The sequence below is a fragment of the Somniosus microcephalus genome, chromosome 20 (genome assembly GCF_052327205.1).
Source record: "Somniosus microcephalus isolate GS21.2 chromosome 20, FLI_Smic_1.0, whole genome shotgun sequence".
Classification (NCBI taxonomy): domain Eukaryota; kingdom Metazoa; phylum Chordata; class Chondrichthyes; order Squaliformes; family Somniosidae; genus Somniosus; species Somniosus microcephalus.
Window position 1 is genome coordinate 53,201,327 of NC_141006.1, and position 21,604 is coordinate 53,222,930.

Consider the following 21,604-nt stretch of genomic DNA (forward strand, 5'->3'; position numbering starts at 1 on the left):
GCCCAAAACTGGACATCCATGAATCGCAACAGAACTGCCTACCACCAAAGTCTATAACCTCATTGCCTAGCACGTCGCTCACTTCTTGATCACCATCAAGCCAGGAGTCCAACTTTGGTTCAATGCGGAATGTAGAAGGGCATGCCAAACACATCACCAGCTATTAGAATGCGCTCCGAACCTATGGAGATACTACACATGGCTACCTGCATACTAAACACCAAAAGCAACAGGCTATAAAAAGTGCTAAGTGATGACATAACCAATATATCAGAACAAAGCTCTGCAGTCCTATCACATCCAGTCGAGAATGGTGGTTGACAACTAGGGAACTAACAGGAGGAGGTGGCACCATGAACATCCCATCTGTAACCATGGTGGATCTCAGCACGCGAATGCAAGAATGAGGCTGATGCGTTTGCTAATATCTTCAGTCAAAAGTGCCAAGTGATCGTACTCGGCCTCTTCCCAAGGTCCCCAATATCATCGGTACCAGTATCTAACCAATTCGGTTCACTCCACGTGACATTAAAAAGTGGTTAAGTGCACTGGACGCAAGCAAAGGTCATGGGCTCTGACCACATTCTGGCTGTAGTACTGAAGACCTGTGCACCAGAGTTAGCTGCTTCTCTAGCCAAGCTGCTCCAAGTACAGATATGACACTGGCATCCAGCTGACATGGTGAAAGATTGCCCAGGTATTTCCTATCCACAAAAAACAAGATAAATCGAACCAGGCCAATTACCGTCCTTTCAGCCTCTTCCCAATCACTAAAGTGATAAAGACAAGTCAAAAATAGTGCCACTAAGCGAAACCTACTAACCAAAACCTGCTCACCAATACCCAGTCCAGGTCCTGCCAGAACCTCAACACAACCTTGACGCAAGAGCTGAATGTCAAAGGAGAGGAGACAGTAGCTGCCCTCAATATCAAGGCAGCATTTTATCAAATATGACACTAAGGAGCCCTAACAAATCTAAATTCAATGGGAGTCAAAGGGAACACAGTCCAGTGGCTGGAGTCATACCTGACGTAAAGGAAGACAGTTGTGGTTGTCGGAGGCCAGTCAGCACAGCGTCAGGACATCACTGCTGAAGTTTCTCGGGGAAGCGTCCTTGGCCCAACCATCATCAGTTGCTTCATCAATGACATTCCCTTCATCATAAAGTTAGGAGTGGGGCCATTTGCTGATGATTCCACAGTGTTCAGATCCATTCACAACTCCTCTAACAAGGAATCAGCACAAACCTACCATCAACATATTGGATGTCATCACTGACCAGAAGCTGAGCTAGATCAGCCATATCAACACCATGGCTACAACAATAGGGCAGAGGGTGGGCACTCTGTGACGAGTGGCTCGTCTCCTGATCCCTCAAAGTCTCTCCAACATCTACAAGGCTCAAGTCAGGAATGTGATGGAATATTCACCACCCACCTATATGGGTGCAGCCCCAACTACACTCAAGTAGCTCAACATCATCCAGGCATGTGCAGTTTGCTTGATCAGTGCCTCTGCTACTAGACTCATTATCTACCTTCTCCATTACTGGTGCACTATACGTATTCACACTTTCCAAAATGTGTGAAAATCTATACACATTTACTGCATTTCCTTTGTCAATATTTCCTTAAAAAATTCCATTAACATTTTCCAGACATAACATTTACACGGCTGCCTATCCTCAATTAACCCATGGCTTTCAAGGCGAGTATTTTATCCTGCATTATGGCCTCTAGAAGCTTACCCACTAATGATGTCAAGCTCACTTGTCTATTGTCATCTGCCTTTCTCCCTTTTTGAACAGAGGTGTTACGTTGGCAATCCATTGGCACTACTTCCATATCGGAATAAAACCTATAATGAAACCTGCAGCAGTTTCCTCTCAGTGATCAGCTTCAAGACAGTAAACTCACCACATTAAAGTCCAGGTTGTTTTCCACCCATTCTTTGGCTTCTCTATACTCCTCCTGAAGACCCATAATGAAGAGTGTGTCCAAAGAGTCCACAATTGTAGCTCCCTGAAGGCCTCCTGTAGTGAGACAATAATGGAGCTTCATCAGCCAAGTGAAAACTGTTCCACCTCTAACCCTTTGACTGATCATTTTTATAGCACAATCTCTCATTTTATAATGTTAGCTTTACTTTGCCATTAAAACAAATATAAAAACAGCAGGAACAAACAATGAACAATTCCTCAAAGACAGTAAAATTGACAATGCAGCAATAAACTGGACTTTGACACTCAAAGGGAAAGAGGGGAGCAACCAAAGTATGAAGGGGCTGCTTCTGATCAACTGTCTAGGATGGGGAAGAGACAAGGATCATCAGGGATCTAGAAAAGATGCCCAGTGCAGGCAGAACCTTATAAAAAGGAACAAAGTAACAAAATAGGGCCAAACTACCAAAGAATAAAGAGAGTGTCTACAAACAAAGTAGGAAATAAAAGCCTAAAGAGAGTATCATTTCATTGGCAAAAAGAAAATTAGAGACTTTATTTAAACATCAGTCAATCTTTCACCATCTTCAAAATTTAAGCTGTGTTATGCACTCCTGCTATAGGGATTGAAACCATTCTGTCTCCACAGCATCAAATGGCAATAGCTTTCTTCCAAAGTAATTGGTTACTTAATTGTGAAGGCAACTTTTACATTCAAACACTGTTGTAACTTCTGATTTATCAGCTTTGTTCATTGTTGATTGTTGTTTCTTGCTTTGATAACAATGATGATCTTTACTTTCATTGCTGCCTTCACCGGTTCCGGGAATGACTCAATTGATGACTGTAACTACAGATGAGAGCTAACCGATACCTTGTACAGTAACAATTCCAACTGTTCAGATTTGTATTATTTCTGCAACTCAGTACCGTATTTACCTTAAATAGAAAATGCTGGAAATACTCAGCAGGTCTTAAAACCTGGTACATCTCTAACTTTTTCCACTTCTGATGAAAGGTCATTGACCTGAAATGTTAACGTTCTTTTGCTTTCCACAGGTGTTGCCTGACCTGCTGAGTATTTCCAGCATTTTCTGTTTTTATTTCAGATTTCCAGCATACGCAATATTTTGCTTTTGTGCCTTATTGTTTATTCAGGCTAAACACTTTTCTGATGGTTTCATAAATTTATTCTCTATAACCCCATAATCTTTCTTACTTATCAACATACTGTAGCCCTGTTCCATTTGATTTACAATTCACAATTCAAATCGCTTTATTGGCATGATAAGTTACATCTTATGTTGCCAAAGCATCAAAATACATTTATGGTTGAGCACATAAACGCAGTTCTATTCATACAGTGTATAAACAGGTATATCCCGGAGTGTATAAATATACATTCGCATTGTTTATATATATTTAATGAGAAACACAGAAACCTCAAGGCTGCAAAAAAATAGGGCTGATTTTCCTATGCAAAAGGCTCAGGGAGCACTTATTCCCCAGGTGCAAACTACAGGAAATAGCGTCACAAACCTGTTAGGCCAGGTCTCCACCCACTTTACCTTGCTTCTAGATTCCTGCAGCTTTCCTCGAGGTGGGGGTAGTGGGGAGAACCAGTCATTTAAATGAGGTGGAAGGTGGAATTCTAGGACCTCTCATCTCATTTTCCTGTTCCTTCAGTAGCCAGGCCCCCATTTTAAGTTGCCCCAGTAGTAGTGGGCCTAAGCCACTGCATCCATCCCTCTGATTGGACGATCGGAGAGGGGCAGGCAGTGGCTCTAAAAGTCCTCTTTTTCTCTTAACAGAAGTACTGCGCCAAGGATCAGCTAGACATTTTCTGACTGCTTTTTTTTTTATAAACAGCAGCTAAAAAGTTGCAATAATGGCAGCTGACACTTCTCACCCAATCCCAGGCTGTAAGACCTGCTAGGAGGTGGGCCTGTGCTTGAGGAGTGTCTGGGCCATTTAAGTAACCTGAACCTACAAATAGAGTAAGGTTGACATCAGGTTACACACAGCACACTTTGGGTGCACTCTGTCTGCCTAGCACGCAGGCCTAGAGGAAATTGGGCCGGCAGTTGTATCCAATAATCTGTTTCTCTTCAAGACACTTGCCCAATTTTGCTTCAAAGATATCTAAACTACTTGCCTCCACAACATTCCTTGATAAGCTGTTCCAATAACAAGTAAAGTCATGCCAGATGCTGAGGAGTGTGGATGAACAGAGAGATCTAGAGGGTCCCTTACAGACTGAGACAGGAGAAATTATAATGGGGAATAAGGAAATGGCAGAGAAATTAAACAAATACTCTGGCCGCGAATTTAAAGGAGGAGACGGGTTGCCTGGTGGGCGGGTTCCGGTGCCGCTGCCGGTTTCAGCCGCTCCCCAATCTAAATTTTCAGTTAAGTGGGCTCATTAAGCCCGCCATGCGCGCTACCCGGCCCAGGGAGTGGGAGCGGGTCTGCTGCTCGCCTCTGCTGACATCACTCATTCAGTTGTTTTTAAAGGGCTCCTTGTAGCCTTAACTTCTCATTTCCTTTCTCAGCTGCTCTGAGAATCGTCCAGCACATTATGACTGCTGCAAGGGCAAAGGCTTCTCGAAGGTTTGCTGAAGACTCCCTCCAAGCTCTTGTGGAGGGAGTAAGAGGGCGCAGGGACATCCTGTTCCCTCGCGATTGCCAAAAACACTTCAATGGTCTTCTGTGCTCATCAAAAGTGTCAGCCTGCTCCTCCACATCCCACCTTACTTCCCTGGCACCCGTACCTATCCCCGGCACCCGTACCTATCCCCGGCACCCGTACCTATCCCCGGCACCCGTACCTATCCCCGGCACCCGTACCTATCCCCGGCACCCGTACCTATCCCCGGCACCCGTACCTATCCCCGGCACCCGTACCTATCCCCGGCACCCGTACCTATCCCCGGCACCCGTACCTATCCCCGGCACCCGTACCTATCCCCGGCACCCGTACCTATCCCCGGCACCCGTACCTATCCCCGGCACCCGTACCTATCCCCGGCACCCGTACCTATCCCCGGCACCCTTACCTATCCCCGGCACCCTTACCTATCCCCGGCACCCTTACCTATCCCCGGCACCCTTACCTATCCCCGGCACCCTTACCTATCCCCGGCACCCTTACCTATCCCCGGCACCCTTACCTATCCCCGGCACCCGTACCTATCCCCGGCACCCGTACCTATCCCCGGCACCCGTACCTATCCCTGGCACCCTTACCTATCCCTGGCACCCTTACCTATCCCTGTCTATGTACAGAATCACTTCACCGTCTTACTATGCATCCCTCACACTTGCTCTCACTGTTATGCAATGACAACAACTAACAACATCATGGGAGGCTCCTTCCTCTTGGCACCTCACTCCATCTTGGCCTCCTTCTAAGCTTCTATGTTATGGATTCTTCACACTCACTCCATCAATCTCGATGAAACTTAACTTGTGTCCCTCCTTGCAGGAAAAGATAGCCCACAATAAGAGGGAGAGAGCGAAGACAGGAGAGCCACCATCCCTTGCGACGTTGACTAGCGCTGCTCCTGGGAGGTGGCAAGGAGCTGAAAGAGGGGGATGGAGAGACGGGCGCATTGGATGAAGCTGGTGACAGAATAGATTTTAAACCCTCTCATTTAGATTTCACGATTGATTGAAATGGCAAATCATGTTCAGAGAGATTGACTTTTGATCATCTGCACAATAGGATGAGTCTGCTACCGAAATATCAAATGTATAACTCATGCCTTTACTCTCCCACAGGACCATCGAGAGCCCCCCTCCCCACTGTCCAGGAGGAAGAGGAAGACGACTCCTCAGGAGGAGCCTGCAGCCGCTGAGGGAGCAGCGTCACCAGACTCAGCGCACCCAGCACCAGCGCAGAGACGTGCACCTCGGTGGGTCTATTGCCACATAGATTAGTGTTGTCACCTGGTGTATCACAGCTCGCAAGTGAGCATCAGCAGATGGTGGAGACAGCCACAGCAGTGGAGAGTCCTTGTCGGAGGTCGCAGGGCTCTCCTAACTCTGCTCAGCTGCATGTAGACGCTGTGCCTCTGGGGCCATCCAGAAAGAGAGAGGTGCTGGAACTTCAGCAACAAGTGCAGGAGTTGCTGACAGGTTTTGCGTCCACGGTAACTGCGAGTGTGCAGAGAATGGAGGGGTCCATCTCAAACATGAGCATTGCCTTAGTGGAGGCAATGGTGCATGAGCTTGCCACCATGGAGGGGGTGGCAACCTCCTTGGAAGACATAACTCACCAGAATCAACAGAGCATGGTGACTCTTCTAAACAGATGGTCTGCTATGGAGCATAGATGGGCATCTATTGAGGAGAGAAACCAGAGGTACATGGACATCCCCGTTATGAGGACTGTCAGTACAGAGATGGGTCCTCATGGCCCCATTGATGTGCAGCAAGATGCTTTCCAGCCACTTGCTAGCAGTGAAGTGCGGGTGACCCATGAGAGGGATGTTGGTGGCCGACAACAAGGAAGTGTGGGCTCATCTCCAAGTGCTCACACGACCATGCCACTGCGGAGCCCTCGGTCAGAGCCCCAGATTCTGCACCCAAGTGAGATGGCCGTCTCAGCCCCTGCACAGCCGCAGGAGGAGCAGACTGTGGAGGAGCCCTCCCAGGCTCCCAAACCCAGAGGACACCTGCCAAAGGCATCTAAGCAGGCGCAGCATCAAAGTGAGCAAGGTGCCTCTACATCTGCTGAAGCCACAGGGGAAGCACCACGTAGAAGCACGCGTAAGAGGAAGTTAACACACAAATAGTCACAAGGGTAGTCACTTGGGTGTTTTATTCTGTGAAAAAGTACCATTTGTCATCCAGATTGTGATTGCATTAAACAAAAGTGATGGCAAAGATTTGAAGTATTGGCCTATGTGTGCTGAGAAATGGAAGTTGCACAGTGAGGGCTCAGGGCTACTTGCATTTGTAATGATGGTGGTGAGAGTGATAGGAAAGCACCGTTTATTGGACAGATGATGGATGGTGTGTTAAGAAGCTCATCCTTACATTCATCTCCATCTGTCAGCCACCTGTGGTTCAAGTGTAAGCTTACGCGAATCTGGCATGGATGGGTGCATCCCTTGCCTGACGGCCAGCAATGTGGTCACGTGCTGCTGGTGAAGAGGAGATTTAATGGAAGTTTTAAAAATTATGAAGTGTTTTGATAGGGAGAATAAGGAAAGACAACTTCCTCTGGTTGAGGAGGCAGTGACGAGGGATCATTAATTTACAATTAAGAGAGGGGTTAGCAGAAATGTCTTTGCACAGGAAGTGCTTAAGAGCATGGAATACTTTGCCACAGGAAGTAAGTAACAGAGACCATTGCAATTTTTAAGAGGAAAGTGGTTCGGCATTTGAAGTACAGGAAGGTACAAGTGAATGAGGAGAAAGCAGGGCAGTGGGATTAGCTTTAGATTTCCCTTAGAAAGAGCGACGGGTACAATTTACCAAATGGTTTCCTTCCATGCTGCAATCTTATATTGTTCTATGGTAACATTTATAAAATTTGCTGATACCAAGTTATATAGCCAGTTAATGCGTATGAGCGTTTATGGCAGTCCAAAGGAATTTGGACCAATGAAGTGAATGGGATAAAGAATAGCCGATGTAGATCATTGTAAGATTAGGCAGACTGGAATGGAATCCTGAAAAATATGTATTCATTCTAAAAATGGAACAATGCAATGAATTTGGTGTAATTAGTGATGACTGGATTAATATCTGGATGAATATCCATTCAAGACACAATGTAATTGGCTCACAGATTATGCATCAGCCTTGGCTCGGTGGTAGCACTCTCATCCGAGTCAATGGTTGTGAATTTAAGCTAGGGTGGCCATACGTTCCCATTTTCCAGGGACAGTACCCGAATGAGGTACTGTGACCCAAGCAAACAATATCCACGGAAAAGTCCCCAGTTCATGAAACTCATCTCTGAATACCCTAGCTGCCATTTTATTTGAATAAGCTCCATTCATCCTAACGGCAGCTCGCGTAAATCCACGCCCGCACTCAGGGATTCGAAGATGTACCAATCAACAGGATCTGCTGTTGATTGACAGATTCTCTGCCCATTGGCAGCGACGGACCAATGAAAGGGCGGATCACCATTTGTCGTCTGCTGAATTGCTTTGACCAGATTGGCTTCGCTTTGGACCATTGAAAGGGCGGATCATGGTTTGAGACGACAGTTTGGCTTTGACCGAATTGGCTTCGGTTTGGACCAATGAAATGAGAGGGGGGTGAGTGCTGGCCAACAGGGTGGCTGTGTTTGCACGGGAGGTGTGATGGCAGTGTTGTCTGTGTGAACCGGAGCCTGGGGACAGGTAACACATCTCATTGGCTGGTGATGTGAAAACACGAATCTGATTGGTTGATGCAGGTTCTCCCCAGTGCAGCCCCTCAGTGGGCAGGCTTCCTTATTTCCCACGGGGGCGGCAGGGTTTAAACATAAAGCGCAACAAAAATAACGGGGAAATTAGCTCAGTGCTGCCGCAAACCTGCTACCGGCTTAAAGACTGAAGCACAATCACTGCCCATCAAATAAAAGTCTTGGCCTAGATTCTGGGAACCGGCATACCACCCGACTCCCTGTGGCTGGAACCGAGTGGACGAGTCCACAGACAGCGAGCCTAAGGACGGTCGCAGTCTCACAAGGCTGTAATTTGGCTCCTTCCTGCACCGGGCCATGATGCTGAATCTCAGGCAGTTTCTGGTTAGGGTGAGTGATCCTGAAGGGCCGAGAGGCATGACATGCCGCGGGTCTCTGGGCTGATAAGACAGCGCCATTGGGAACAGCTTTAGAGGTCGGGCTGCGGGGCGGATCACTGGGCCAAGGGAGAAACAAATAGACAGCGGGTCGGTCAGTCAGCGCTGGGAATAGACGGTGGGTCGGTCAGTCAGCACTGGGAATAGACGGCGGGTCGGTCAGTCAGCGCTGGGAATAGACGGTGGGTCGGTCAGTCAGCACTGGGAATAGACGGTGGGTCGGTCAGTCAGCGCTGGGAATAGACGGCGGGTCGGTCAGTCAGCGCTGGGAATAGACGGTGGGTCGGTCAGTCAGCGCTGGGAATAGACGGTGGGTCGGTCAGTCAGCGCTGGGAATAGACGGTGGGTCGGTCAGTCAGCGCTGGGAATAGACGGTGGGTCGGTCAGTCAGCGCTGGGAATAGACGGTGGATCGGTCAGTCAGCGCTGGGAATAGACAGCGGGTCGGGCAGTCAGCGCTGGGAATAGACAGCGGGTCGGTCAGTCCAGTCAGCGCTGGGAATAGACAGCGGGTCGGTCAGTCAGCGCTGGGAATAGACGGTGGGTCGGTCAGTCAGCGCTGGGAATAGACAGTGGGTCGGTCAGTCAGCGCTGGGAATAGACGGTGGGTCGGTCATTCAGCGCTGGGAATAGACGGTGGGTCGGTCAGTCAGCGCTGGGAATAGACGGTGAGTCGGTCAGTCAGCGCTGGGAATAGACAGCGGGTTGGGCAGTCAGCGCTGGGAATAGACGGTGAGTCGGTCAGTCAGCGCTGGGATTAGACAGCGGGTTGGGCAGTCAGCGCTGGGAATAGACGGTGGGTCGGGCAGTCAGCGCTGGGAATAGACAGCGGGTCGGTCAGTCCAGTCAGCGTTGGGAATAGACAGCGGGTCGGTCAGTCAGCGCTGGGAATAGACAGTGGGTCGGTCAGTCAGCGCTGGGAATAGACGGTGGGTCGGTCAGTCAGCGCTGGGAATAGACAGCGGGTCGGTCAGTCCAGTCAGCGCTGGGAATAGACGGTGGGTCGGTCAGTCAGCGCTGGGAATAGACAGTGGGTCGGTCAGTCAGCGCTGGGAATAGACAGCGGGTTGGGCAGTCAGCGCTGGGAATAGACGGTGGGTCGGTCAGTCAGCGCTGGGAATAGACAGCGGGTCGGTCAGTCCAGTCAGCGCTGGGAATAGATGGTGGGTCGGTCAGTCAGCGCTGGGAATAGACAGTGGGTCGGTCAGTCAGCGCTGGGAATAGACAGCGGGTCGGTCAGCACCCGGGAAAGGAAAGCGTAGTTCCGCATTTGCTGTGGGACCTTTCCAAGAAATCAACAATGTTCCTGGGGAGTTCCCGTGCGAGGTGTGGCTAATCTGCTCTTTACATTGAAATACATAGAAGTTACAACACGGAAATAGGCTATTCAGCCCAACTAGTCCCTGCCAGCATTTACCCTTCACTGAGCAAACATTGAGCTTACCCCGCCCCCCCCCGCCGTCCTGTTCCCAGATCTCAAGGTTGTTCGCAGAAGCACAATCAAAAAAATAGGCACTAAGCCAAAGAAGGTGATATTGGGAGGAGTGATGAAAAATTGGGTCAAAGAGGAATTTCATGGAGGGCCATAAAGGAGGGAGGGAAATAAATGACTTGGGCAGTGATGTGAAGAAATACATTTTCTTAACAGGCCATATAGACAGCAGGTACGAAAAACTGAAGTTCCTGAAGAGTGTTATTGTATTATTTATAAATGGTGTCTGAATGTGTTTCAATAGTGTGACGTCACATCCGTGATAATTATATGCACATTTGTTTTGTATTTGTAGTGTATATGTGCAACTGCTAAACTAGGCTGCTAAAATTTTTTCCTGTGCAACCTACATTTTCCATCCTGGATTCTTTGCAGTGCTCTCACCCTGTGTGTCCCTGGATTCGGTTTAGAAAATATAGTCACTCTACTTTAAGTCCTACTCCAGAGATTTGAGCACAAAATCTAGGTTGACACTTCAGTGTAGTGCTGAGGGAGTGCGGGGCTGAGGGAGGTCAGAGGTGCTGTTAGAAATGTTAAACCGAGGCCACGTCTGCCCCGAAGGTAGATGTAAAAGATCCCACGGCACTATTCAAAGAACAGGGGAGCTTTCCCGGTTTTCTGGCCAACATTTATCCCTCAACCAACATCACTTAAAACAGATTATTGTGATAATCCCCACAATACACATAGACAAGGTGTACATGTACAGAGTGTATGAACTCCAGTTACCGATCCTTCAGCCACTGGAAACACTTTCTCCTTACTCACTCTATCAAAACCCTTTTTTTTTTAGCTCCTCTATTAAATCTCCCCTTAACCTTCTCTGCTCTAAGGAGAACAATCACAGCTTCTCTAGTCTCTCCATGTAACTTAAGTCCCTCATCCCTGGTACCATTCTAGTAAATCTCCTCTGCATCCTCTCCAAGGCCGACATCCTTCGTAAAGTCTCTGATAACTATAATCTCAGCATTACTAAAGCTTACTTGCATTTGCAATCTGAAAATCAGAATGCCAATGGCCTGAAAAATCTGGTATACGGGGAAGAATACAATTAATTCAATAGAACATACCTCAATGCCTTCAGCAATTACAAAAAAATATTTTCAATATATGTAAGAGCACATTGGTGTGATAAAAAAATAAAGAAATTGAACAAAGACTCACTGCTCTATTTTTGCATGGTGTGAAATTCTGTGTATATGCCAGTCCAACACCCTTCATGTATAACTAGCCCGATTACAACTAACAGTTAGTCAGCAGTAGAACCATCGAATGTTACAGCACACAAACAGTCAGTTTGGCCCATCAAGACTGCAGTGCTGTCAACTTGGCTCAGTAGAAGTGCTCTCATCTCTGAGACAGGTCATGGATTAAAGCCCCACTTCAGGATTTGAGCACATAAACTAGGCTGACTCTTCATTACAGTACTGAGGGAGTGCTGCATTGTCAGAGGTGCCATCGTTATAAGGACTTGTACAAGTTCAACATTACCTCCTTGCTTTTGTATTTTATGTTCCTAGTGTAACAAAGTGAGAGAGGGACAATATATGAGCCATAGGCTTTTGAGAGCTTCGTATCCATTGTAGGGGTACAGCGTGAAGAAATTGTATAAAGTATCAGAATGACCAAGGCAAGGCGGTATAGCTTTAAGAAAAGCAATGGTTCAGTTGGGGAGAGGCTGGAGCCAAGAGTGAGAATGTGTACGCTGGAAGGTACTCACTGTTACAGTTTTGTTTGTCTCTGCACTTAAAGACACAATTGCCGTGGGTGAATAAACCTCACTTGTTTTGAACATTAAGCTCTAGTCTGCATGACTAATTGACCACTGGGTCCTTTTAGTTTGTTACATGTGGTGTCAGAAGTGGAATTGTGGCATTCTGAGAAAGGTCAAGACCCACCACTATGAAACAAATCGGAAAGAACGGAGGCTGAGATTCAGCATTTGATGCAGAGACTGGTGTCGGGAGGGTCCAAGGCAACAGACCCACAGCCTATCCGGCCTAGCTTGGTATTGCAAAAGATGATTCCAGACGACAATGTGGAGTCAAACCTTCTGGTCTTCGAATGATGCAAGAGCGAGAAAAGTGGCCAAAAGAACAGTGGGCAGGGATTGTGGCTCCATTTTTGGTAGGAGACACCGAAAAGACAAACTTTGACTTTGAACCGACGGATGCAGCTGATTACCAAACGTTGAAGGAGGAAATTCTGGGCCGTACTGGAGTAACCCCCATGGTGAGAGCTCAATGGTTTCAAGCTTGAGCTTATGAAGTGAAGAAACCTCCAAGATCACAGATGTACGACCTGATACACATGGACTGGCGATAGCTACAGCCCGAGACAAATCATTCGACGAAGATTGTGGAGCTGGTTCATCCAGGCTCTACCCTGAACATCAAGAGATAAGTCAGACAAGGAGAGCCGGCGCACGCCCATGGGGTTGGTGACCGTAGTAGAGCGACATCGGGCGGCAGAGGAACTGGCTCGCGATCAAGATCCTAGGGTGCCCTCCTAGCCTGAAGAACTGCGGAGATCCCGGGAAGACTGATTGAAGGACTTGACTATTCCAACGCATTCCTGGCTGGCCTCCCACATTCCACCCTACGTAAACTTGAGGTCATCCAAAACTCGGCTGCCCATGTCCTAACTCGCAACAAGTCCCGTTCATCCACCTCCCCTGTGCTCGCTGGCCTACATTGGCTCCTGGTTAAGCAGCGCCTCGATTTCAAAATTCTCATCCTTGTTTTCAAATCCCTCCATGGCCTCGCCCCGTTCTATCTCTGTAATCTCCTTCAACCCCACAACACCCCCCCCACCCCCCCGCCAAGATATCTGCACTCCTCTAATTCTGCCCACTTTATAATCAGGGATGCTCATCGCTCAACCTTTGGTGGCCGTGCCTTCTGTTGCCTAGGCCCTAAGCTCTGGAATTCCCTGCTTAAACCTCTCCGCCTCGCTACCTCTCTTTCCTCCTTTAAGACGCTCCTTAAAACCTACCTCTTTGACCAAGCTTTTGGTCACCTGCCCTAATTTATCCTTAGGTGGCTCGGTGACAAATTTTTTTGTCTTAAAATACTCCTGTGCAACACCTTGGGACGTTTTACTACTTTAAAGGCGCTATATAAATACAAGTTGTTGTTGAAGCGGGGGGGTGTGGTAAACCACTTTTATCGTTACACTATAGTTATCACTGTTGTATTGTTATCACCGTTATCACTGTTGTATCACGATACGAGGTCGCCTCTTGTCGCGCTGTTATACCTGGGCTGACCACCTCCGACTCCGCCCATGGCTCCACCTACCTGCCCAGGTATAAAGGTAGTCGACTGGCTGGTATTCCTCCTTGTTGGACCCGATCACCCACGAGGGTGGGCTCTGTTATTTAGTCAATAAAAACCTTTAGTTACGTTCCTAACTCGTCGCTTTTTATTGGACGAATTGATAGGTATATCAATTTTATTGACTAAATTTTAAAGATGTCTACTACTGGCCAGCCAGAAGCCCTCCCAGAAGCACAGCCACACCAGCCGGCTTGGCTGCAAGCCCTCAAACCACCGTACCTGGATCTAAACCCACAGGCAGCAAACGCAGCCCTCAACTTCAAACACTGGCTGGACTGCTTCGAATCCTACCTGGAAGAATCCGGCGCCCCGCAGAGATCCAAACTAAGACTTCTGAACGCCCAAGCGAGCCCGAGAGTATACGCACTCATACAGGACACGACTACGTACGAGGCCGCTATCAACCTACTGAAACAGCAGTACCGCAGCCCGGTAAATTACATGTACACCAGGCACCTCCTAAGATCCCGCCCGCAACAGCCAGGAGAGTCTGTAGCTGAATTTTTACGGGCGCTAAGAGCACTCGGCAGGAACTGTGACTTTAAAGCGGTGACGGCTGTTGAAAATACGGAAGATAATATCCGCGATGCCTTTGTGAAAGGCCTACGGTCCGACTACTCACGGCAAAGACTGCTTGAAGCTAAAGACCTCGACCTGGACAAAGCTGAAGCCCTCGCTCTCTCCCTGGAGGTGGCCCATCAGGACCAGGAGGCGTTTTCCAGGTACTGCTCGCGACCCTGGGACTCGGGCCCGACCCCTACCGCAATACCCTTCGCAGCGCCGCCCCCGGGACCTACCTCAGCGTCGGCGTCCCGGACCCGACCGGGCCCGCCACCCCCGGTACCGGCTCCGACATCGGGCACCCGCGATCGGGCCGCCGGCTGCTTCTTTTGCGGCCAGGAGAAGCACCCGAGGTCGCGCTGCCCAGCCAGGAACTCTACCTGCACAACCTGCAGGAAGAAAGGCCATTTCTCTAAGGCCTGCAGGAGCGGATCTTCAGAGGCCAGCAGTGCCTCATGCGAACTGTGGGGGCGGCCATCTTCTTTCACGGCAACTGAGGCCAGTATCCCCACACGTGAGTCATGGGGGCGGCCATCTTTGATCAAGGCAACCGACCCCAATAGTGCCTCATGTGAGTTATGGGGGCAGCCATCTTCTCCGCCATTTTGTCCTACCTCGTGGGAGACGCCATTTTACCCACCACGCCCGACTGCCACCGGGCCCCCGGACCCGACGACCGCCTCGCCCGCAGACGACAACGACTCGCTTACCTACACGCTAGCCTCCGTCACTCTGGATCAAGCCCGCCCACACCACCTGTCCAAGTCGATGATGGACATCAAAGTAAACGGCCACGCCACGACCTGCCTGTTCGACAGCGGAAGCACGGAGAGCTTCATCCACCCAGACACGGTGAGCCACTACTCCCTCCCTGTCCTGCCAACGCGCAACCGAATCTCGATGGCATCGAGGTCCCACGCCACGGACATTAGCGGCTACTGTGCTGTGACCTTGTCGGTTAAGGGTACAGAGTATAAAAACTTTAAACTCCTCGTCCTCCCCCAGCTCTGCGCTGCCGTCCTACTAGGGCTGGACTTCCAATCCCACCTCCAAAGTGTAACCCTAGCATACGGTGGACCCCTCCCCCCACTCACAGTCGACAACCAGCGAAGGTTAAACCGCCCACCGCGTAACACCTGCAGCCTATCCACCCTCAAGGTGCCGCCACCTTCCCTGTTCGCTAACCTCACCCCCGACTGCAAACCCATCGCTACCAAGAGCAGGCGGTACAGCGCTGGGGACAGAGCTTTCATTAGCTCTGAGGTGCAGCGTCTCCTGAAGGAGGGCATCATCGAGGGGAGCAACAGCCCCTGGCGTGCCCAGGTCGTGGTCGTTAAGACCGGCGATAAAAATCGCCTGGTCATCGACTACAGCCAGACCATAAACAGATACACCCAGCTGGACGCATACCCCCTTCCCCGCATATCTGACATGGTCAATCAGATTGCACAATACCGCGTATTCTCGACCATCGACCTTAAGTCGGCCTACCACCAACTCCCTATCCACCCCGAGGACCGCCAGTACACCGCCTTCGAGGCGAATGGGCGCCTATACCACTTCCTTAGGGTCCCCTTCGGTGTCACCAACGGGGTCTCGGTCTTCCAAAGGGAGATGGACCGGATGGTTGACCAGAACGGACTGCAGGCCACATTCCCCTACCTAGATAACGTCACCATCTGCGGCCGCGACCGGCAGGACCACGACGTGAATCTGGAGAAATTCCTCCGTACAGCCCAACGGCTGAACCTCACCTACAATAAGGAGAAATGTGTGTTTAACACCTCGCGCCTTGCCATCCTTGGCTGTGTAGTAGAGAACGGACTCATCGGCCCCGACCCCGAAAGAATGCGCCCCCTCATGGAGCTACCCCTCCCCCACTGCCCTAAGGCACTTAAGAGAACCCTGGGGCTCTTCGCCTACTATGCCCAATGGGTGCCCAATTATGCGGACAAAGCCAGACCCCTCATGAAGTCCACATCCTTCCCCCTTACGGAGGAAGCGTGCGCAGCCTTCTCCCTCATTAAGGGAGACATTGCCAAGGCCACTATGCACGCAGTGGATGAGTCCATCCCCTTCCAAGTCGAGAGCGATGCATCCGACTTCGCCCTAGCCGCCACCCTTAACCAGGAGGGGAGACCGGTGGCCTTCTTCTCAAGGACCCTACAGGGCCCTGAGATCCGACACTCGTCGGTCGAGAAGGAGGCCCAGGCGATTGTGGAGGCGGTACGACGCTGGAGGCACTACCTGGCAGGCAAACGATTTACCCTCCTTACCGACCAACGTTCGGTCGCTTTTATGTTTAATAACAAGCTGAGGGGCAAAATCAAGAATGACAAGATCTTGAGGTGGAGAATCGAGCTCTCCACCTACGATTATGATATCTTGTACCGGCCAGGTAAGCTGAACGAACCCCCCGATGCTCTGTCACGAATTACATGCGCCAGCGCGCAAAGTGATAGACTTCAGACCCTCCACAACGACCTCTGCCACCCCGGGGTCACCAGACTTTACCACTTCATTAAGGCCCGCAACCTGCCCTACTCCATCGAGGAGGTCAGGACCATAACCAGGAACTGCCAGACCTGCGCCGAGTGCAAACCGCACTTCTTTAGGCCGGACAGAGCAAGCCTGATCAAGGCCACCCGCCCCTTCGAGCGCCTGAGCATCGACTTTAAGGGGCCCCTCCCGTCCTCTGACCGTAATGTGTACTTCCTCAACATTGTTGATGAGTACTCCCGTTTCCCCTTTGCCTTCCCCTGCCCAGACATGACCAGTACCACGGTCATTAAATGCCTGAACGACCTCTTCGCCTTGTTCGGGTTCCCAAACTATATACATAGTGACCGGGGCTCCTCTTTCATGAGCGAGGAACTCCGTCAGTTCCTACTAGCGAGAGGTATTGCAGCAAGTAGGACCACCAGCTACAACCCCCAAGGGAACGGCCAGGTGGAAAGAGAGAACGCGACGGTATGGAAGGCCGTCCTCTTAGCCTTAAAGTCTAAGGGCCTCCCAACCTCCCGCTGGCAGGAAGTCCTCCCGACAGCGCTGCACTCCATCCGGTCACTACTTTGCACTGCCGTTAACGCCACCCCCCATGAACGAATGTTTGTTTTCCCCAGGAAGTCGACTACGGGAACCACTCTACCAACCTGGCTGACCTCTCCGGGGCCCGTCTTGCTGCGAAAGCACGTGAGGGCCCATAAAACAGACCCCCTGGTCGAAAGGGTGAACCTCCTGCACGCCAACCCCCAGTACGCCTACGTGGCTTACCCAGACGGGCGGGAGGACACTGTCTCCTTACGAGACCTCGCACCCTCGGGCACTCCGGAGACACCACCTTTACCCCCCCCCACCACCCCCCCAATTCCAGCCCAGGTAGACGGCATGCCGGAACCCCACGAGCCTTCGCCGACCACGCAGACACCAGCACTAACACCGGATAATGCAGCACCGCCGCTGCGACGATCGGAGAGGCTTACGAGGCCTCCGGACAGACTGACATACCAGAACTGGTAGTACACTTCACCCCGCCGGACTCAAATCTAAACAAGGGGTGAATGTGGTAAACCACTTTTATCGTTACACTATAGTTATCACTGTTGTATTGTTATCACCGTTATCACTGTTGTATCACGATACGAGGTCGCCTCTTGTCGCGCTGTTATACCTGGGCTGACCACCTCCGACTCCGCCCATGGCTCCACCTACCTGCCCAGGTATAAAGGTAGTCGACTGCCTGGTATTCCTCCTTGTTGGACCCGATCACCCACGAGGGTGGGCTCTGTTATTTAGTCAATAAAAACCTTTAGTTACGTTCCTAACTCGTCGCTTTTTATTGGACGAATTGATAGGTATATCAGGGGGCAGCTAAAGTGCAGCAAGAAGCTGTGAAGGGACATTGTAACCTCTTTGATGACAAAATTAAAAATGTTAAATCTTATAAGCTGTTATGGCGTGATCGTTATGATGGGTTTGGGCATATTGCAAGATGATTTCCTAACATTGGGGAACCTATGGACTGTGGTCTGGGAAATCAGAACCCAGCCTCTGTGGAGGATTATTTGATGAACATAGTGCAAACCGTGAGCCATGTGGAGGCCACCCATGTTTTTTTAAAGCCCATAAAGATAAATGGTAAAGCGGTCACTGTGCTGACCGATTCCAGTAGCGCCATAACCTTGGTAGCCGCCAAACTGGTCCGACCTTTCCAGATACTTCATGGGCCCAAAACAGGGGTATGGTGTGTGCATAGGGATGTGCAATATTACCCCACTGTAGTGTCAGCCGTGGCTCAGTTGGTAGCATCCTCGCCTCGGAGTCAGAAGGTTGTGGGTTCAAGTCCCACTCCAGGGACTTGAGCACAAAAATCTAGGCTGACACTCCAGTACTGTACTGAGGGAGCGCAGCACTGTCGGAGATGCCGTCTTTCAGATGAGATGTTAAACCGAGTCCCTATCTGCTCTCTCAGGTGGACATAAAAGATCCCATAGCACTATTTTGAAGAAGAGCAGGGGAGTTACCCCAGTGTTCTGGACAATATTTACCCCTCAATCAACATCACGAAAAAACAGATTCTCTGGTCTTTATCACATTTCTATTTGTGGGAGCTTGCTGTGCGCAAATTGGCTGCCACATTTCCTACATTACAACAGTGACTACACTTTAAAAATTAGTACTTCATTAGCTGTAAAGCGCTTTGGGACGTTCGGTGGCCGTGAAAGGCTCTATATAAATGCAAGTCTTTCTTTCTTCTTTCATTACTATGGAGACTAGAGTATGATAGGAAAAGTCAGGAGATTCCCGCAGGGGTAGTCCCAGATCTCCCTCAACCAGTAATCCTGGGAAGGGATATTCCAGAATAGGCCCGTGTTAGACACGGACACGAATGAGTAGTTCACTCAAAATTTTCCACTGAGGACCCTGACATATTTCAGCAGATTAGGAAGGAACGGAAATCTAAAAAGAGAGCGGAGGCGGGATAAGATTCGAGGAGCTAGAGAACAGGTCCCAACTATTTTAGTCGGAGTTCAACTCAACACCCTTAGTCGAGCACCTGTCAGACGTAGGAGAAGGCAAGACTCCATGGAGAAGTTTCACTTGAGTATGACAGATTTCAAATGGGAACAGGCTAATGACCTGGCTTTTCAGAACGTGAAAACCAAAGTGGTATCAGTTAATAGACAACCGGTAGAAGGTAAATTAAAAAGGGCTGGGTCTTACTATATCATTGAGAATGAGGTGTTGTACAGAATAAACAGTGAGCACAGGGTAGAGGTAGAACAACTATCGGTTCCAAAACCCTTTCAACAACAGCTAGTATTGGTCTAGCCCATAAACACTTGCTGGACAGACCTCTCGGAGTAGAAAAAACCCAGAAGAAGATCTTATCACAATTTTTTTGGCCAGGGATTTATAAAGAAGTTCAATTGTATTGTAATTCCTGTCCAGAATGTCAATTGGCAGGACCTAAACCTCGTCTCCGTGCTCCGTTAGTCCCCCTACCCATAATCGATGTACCATTCAAAAGACTTGCTATGGACCTGGTGGGGCCTTTGGAAAGGTCTGCCAAGGGATACAAATATATTCTAATGATGATAGCTGATTATGCGACCAGGTATCCAGAGGCTATTTCCATATGTAACATGCCATCCAAAAACTTTGCCAATGAATTGGTATGGGTGTTTTCCAGGGTAGGAATTCCAAAAGAGATTCTGACAGATTAGGGGACTCCGTTTATATCCAAACTTGTGCACTAACAATGACAATAAAAGTTGATTTGATTGATTTGATTTGACCTATGTGCATTGTTAAAGATTATGGGGGAAAAATTTGGTTGCTTTGCGCCTCTTGTTCGCGCCAATGGGGCGCAAAGCAACTAGTGCCCGGGCGCGGCGATGTTTGCCCCGCTCACGAAATTGACCAGACATTTCGCGGCAGCGCTAAACACTACAGCCACGATCTTCTGCGCCCACAGATCGTGACGTCAGTCGAGCGTGCAACTCCCCGGTAGTGCCCCGGACCAGATATTGAGTGGTGCCCCCTGCCTTTCCGCCTGCCGCTAGCAAACACAGGTTGAGGGGAATGTTTTGCAGTCGGGAAGGGACTGGGGGAGCGCTATTTAAAGGCGGCCGCTTCCTGCCTTTTTTTGTCAGCGACATTTTTGCACCACGCATTCTGAGAGAGACTTCTGGAGATATTCAATGCTGTGTGAAGGAGTTTTGGGTACTGAGCAGCACTTTGCAGGTTCATTTTGATTTGATCTTCCTTGCATCAATTTAGAAGAGACTGTGGGGGCTGCACTTTGAGCTCTTTCCCTGGGCCTCTCCATTGTTCTTTCCAGCAGATTTGATGTACAGGTCTCTCCAGGCTGAGATTCAAGGCTGCAATGAGCAGGGTGTGGATGGAGAGCAAGATCGACCCTCCCCTTTAAGAACTGGCTGGCGCCAGTGTGTCTGTGTTTCATTGCTGACTGACATCACATGAGCTTCGCCAGCGCTCTGAGATAGCGCCTCGCTCCTCAGCGTGAACGTCTTGAGAGGTGTGTAGCGCCTGATTTAGCGCTCCAATCACCTCCAGGGGCGATAGAAGCCAAGTTTGCAGTCAGAGGCAATATTTAGCGTCAGGCACTAAACTTTGCGCCCGGCTGATAATTGCGCCCCAAACGGGACGATACCGAATTTCTCTCCCTAAGGTTCTATGGGGGAAAAATTCAGTATCGCCCCGTTTGGGGCGCCATTATCGGCGGTGTGTAAAGTTCAGCGCCTGGCGCTAATTATCGCCTCTGACTGCAAACTTGGCTTTTATCGCCCCTGGAGGTGATTGGAGCGCTAAATCAGGCGCTTCACACCTGTCTTAAGGCGCAATGGCCGAGGAGCGAGGCGCTACCTCAGAGCGCTGGCGAAGCAAGGAAGGGCAAATCAAAATGAACCTGCAAAGTGCTGCTCAGTACTCAAAACTCCTTCACAGATCGTTGAATTTCTCCAGAAGTCTCTCTCTCTCAGAATGTGTGGTGCAAAAATGTCACCGACAAAAAAAGGCAGGAAGCGGTCGCCTTTAAATAGCGCTCCCCCAGTCCCTTTCTGACAGCAAAACGCTCCCCTCAACCTGTCGTTGCTAGTGGCAGGCGGTAAGGCAGGGAGCGCCACTCAATATCTGGTCCGGGGCGCTGCGCACTCGACTGACGTCACGATCTGCCGGCGCAGGAGATCGTGGCGGTAGTGTTTAGCGCCACCGCAAAATGTCTAGTTAATTTCGCGAGCGGCACAAACATCGCCGCGCCCGGGCGCTAGTTGCTTTGCGCCCCAATTGGCGCCCTCTTAAGGCGCTAACGGGAGGCGCAAACAACTGACTTTTTCCCCCATGAACCTCGGTAGATCATCCCCAGACCGATGGGTTGGTAAAATGTTTCAATAAAACTTTAAAAAGTATGCTAAAGAAGGTAGTAGACAGGAATGGCAAGAAGAGGATGCC

General features: G+C 49.8%; 1 protein-coding gene across 1 annotated transcript in view; it reads right to left on the minus strand.

Annotated features, from left to right (window-relative positions):
- Window positions 1-21,604, minus strand: part of LOC147103254 (mannosyl-oligosaccharide 1,2-alpha-mannosidase IA-like) — a 216,401-nt gene that overhangs the window by 126,545 nt on the left and 68,252 nt on the right. Inside the window, 1 exon segment of the mRNA XM_085962703.1 lies at window positions 1,918-2,033. Coding sequence (XP_085818829.1) covers window positions 1,918-2,033 — 116 coding nt within the window.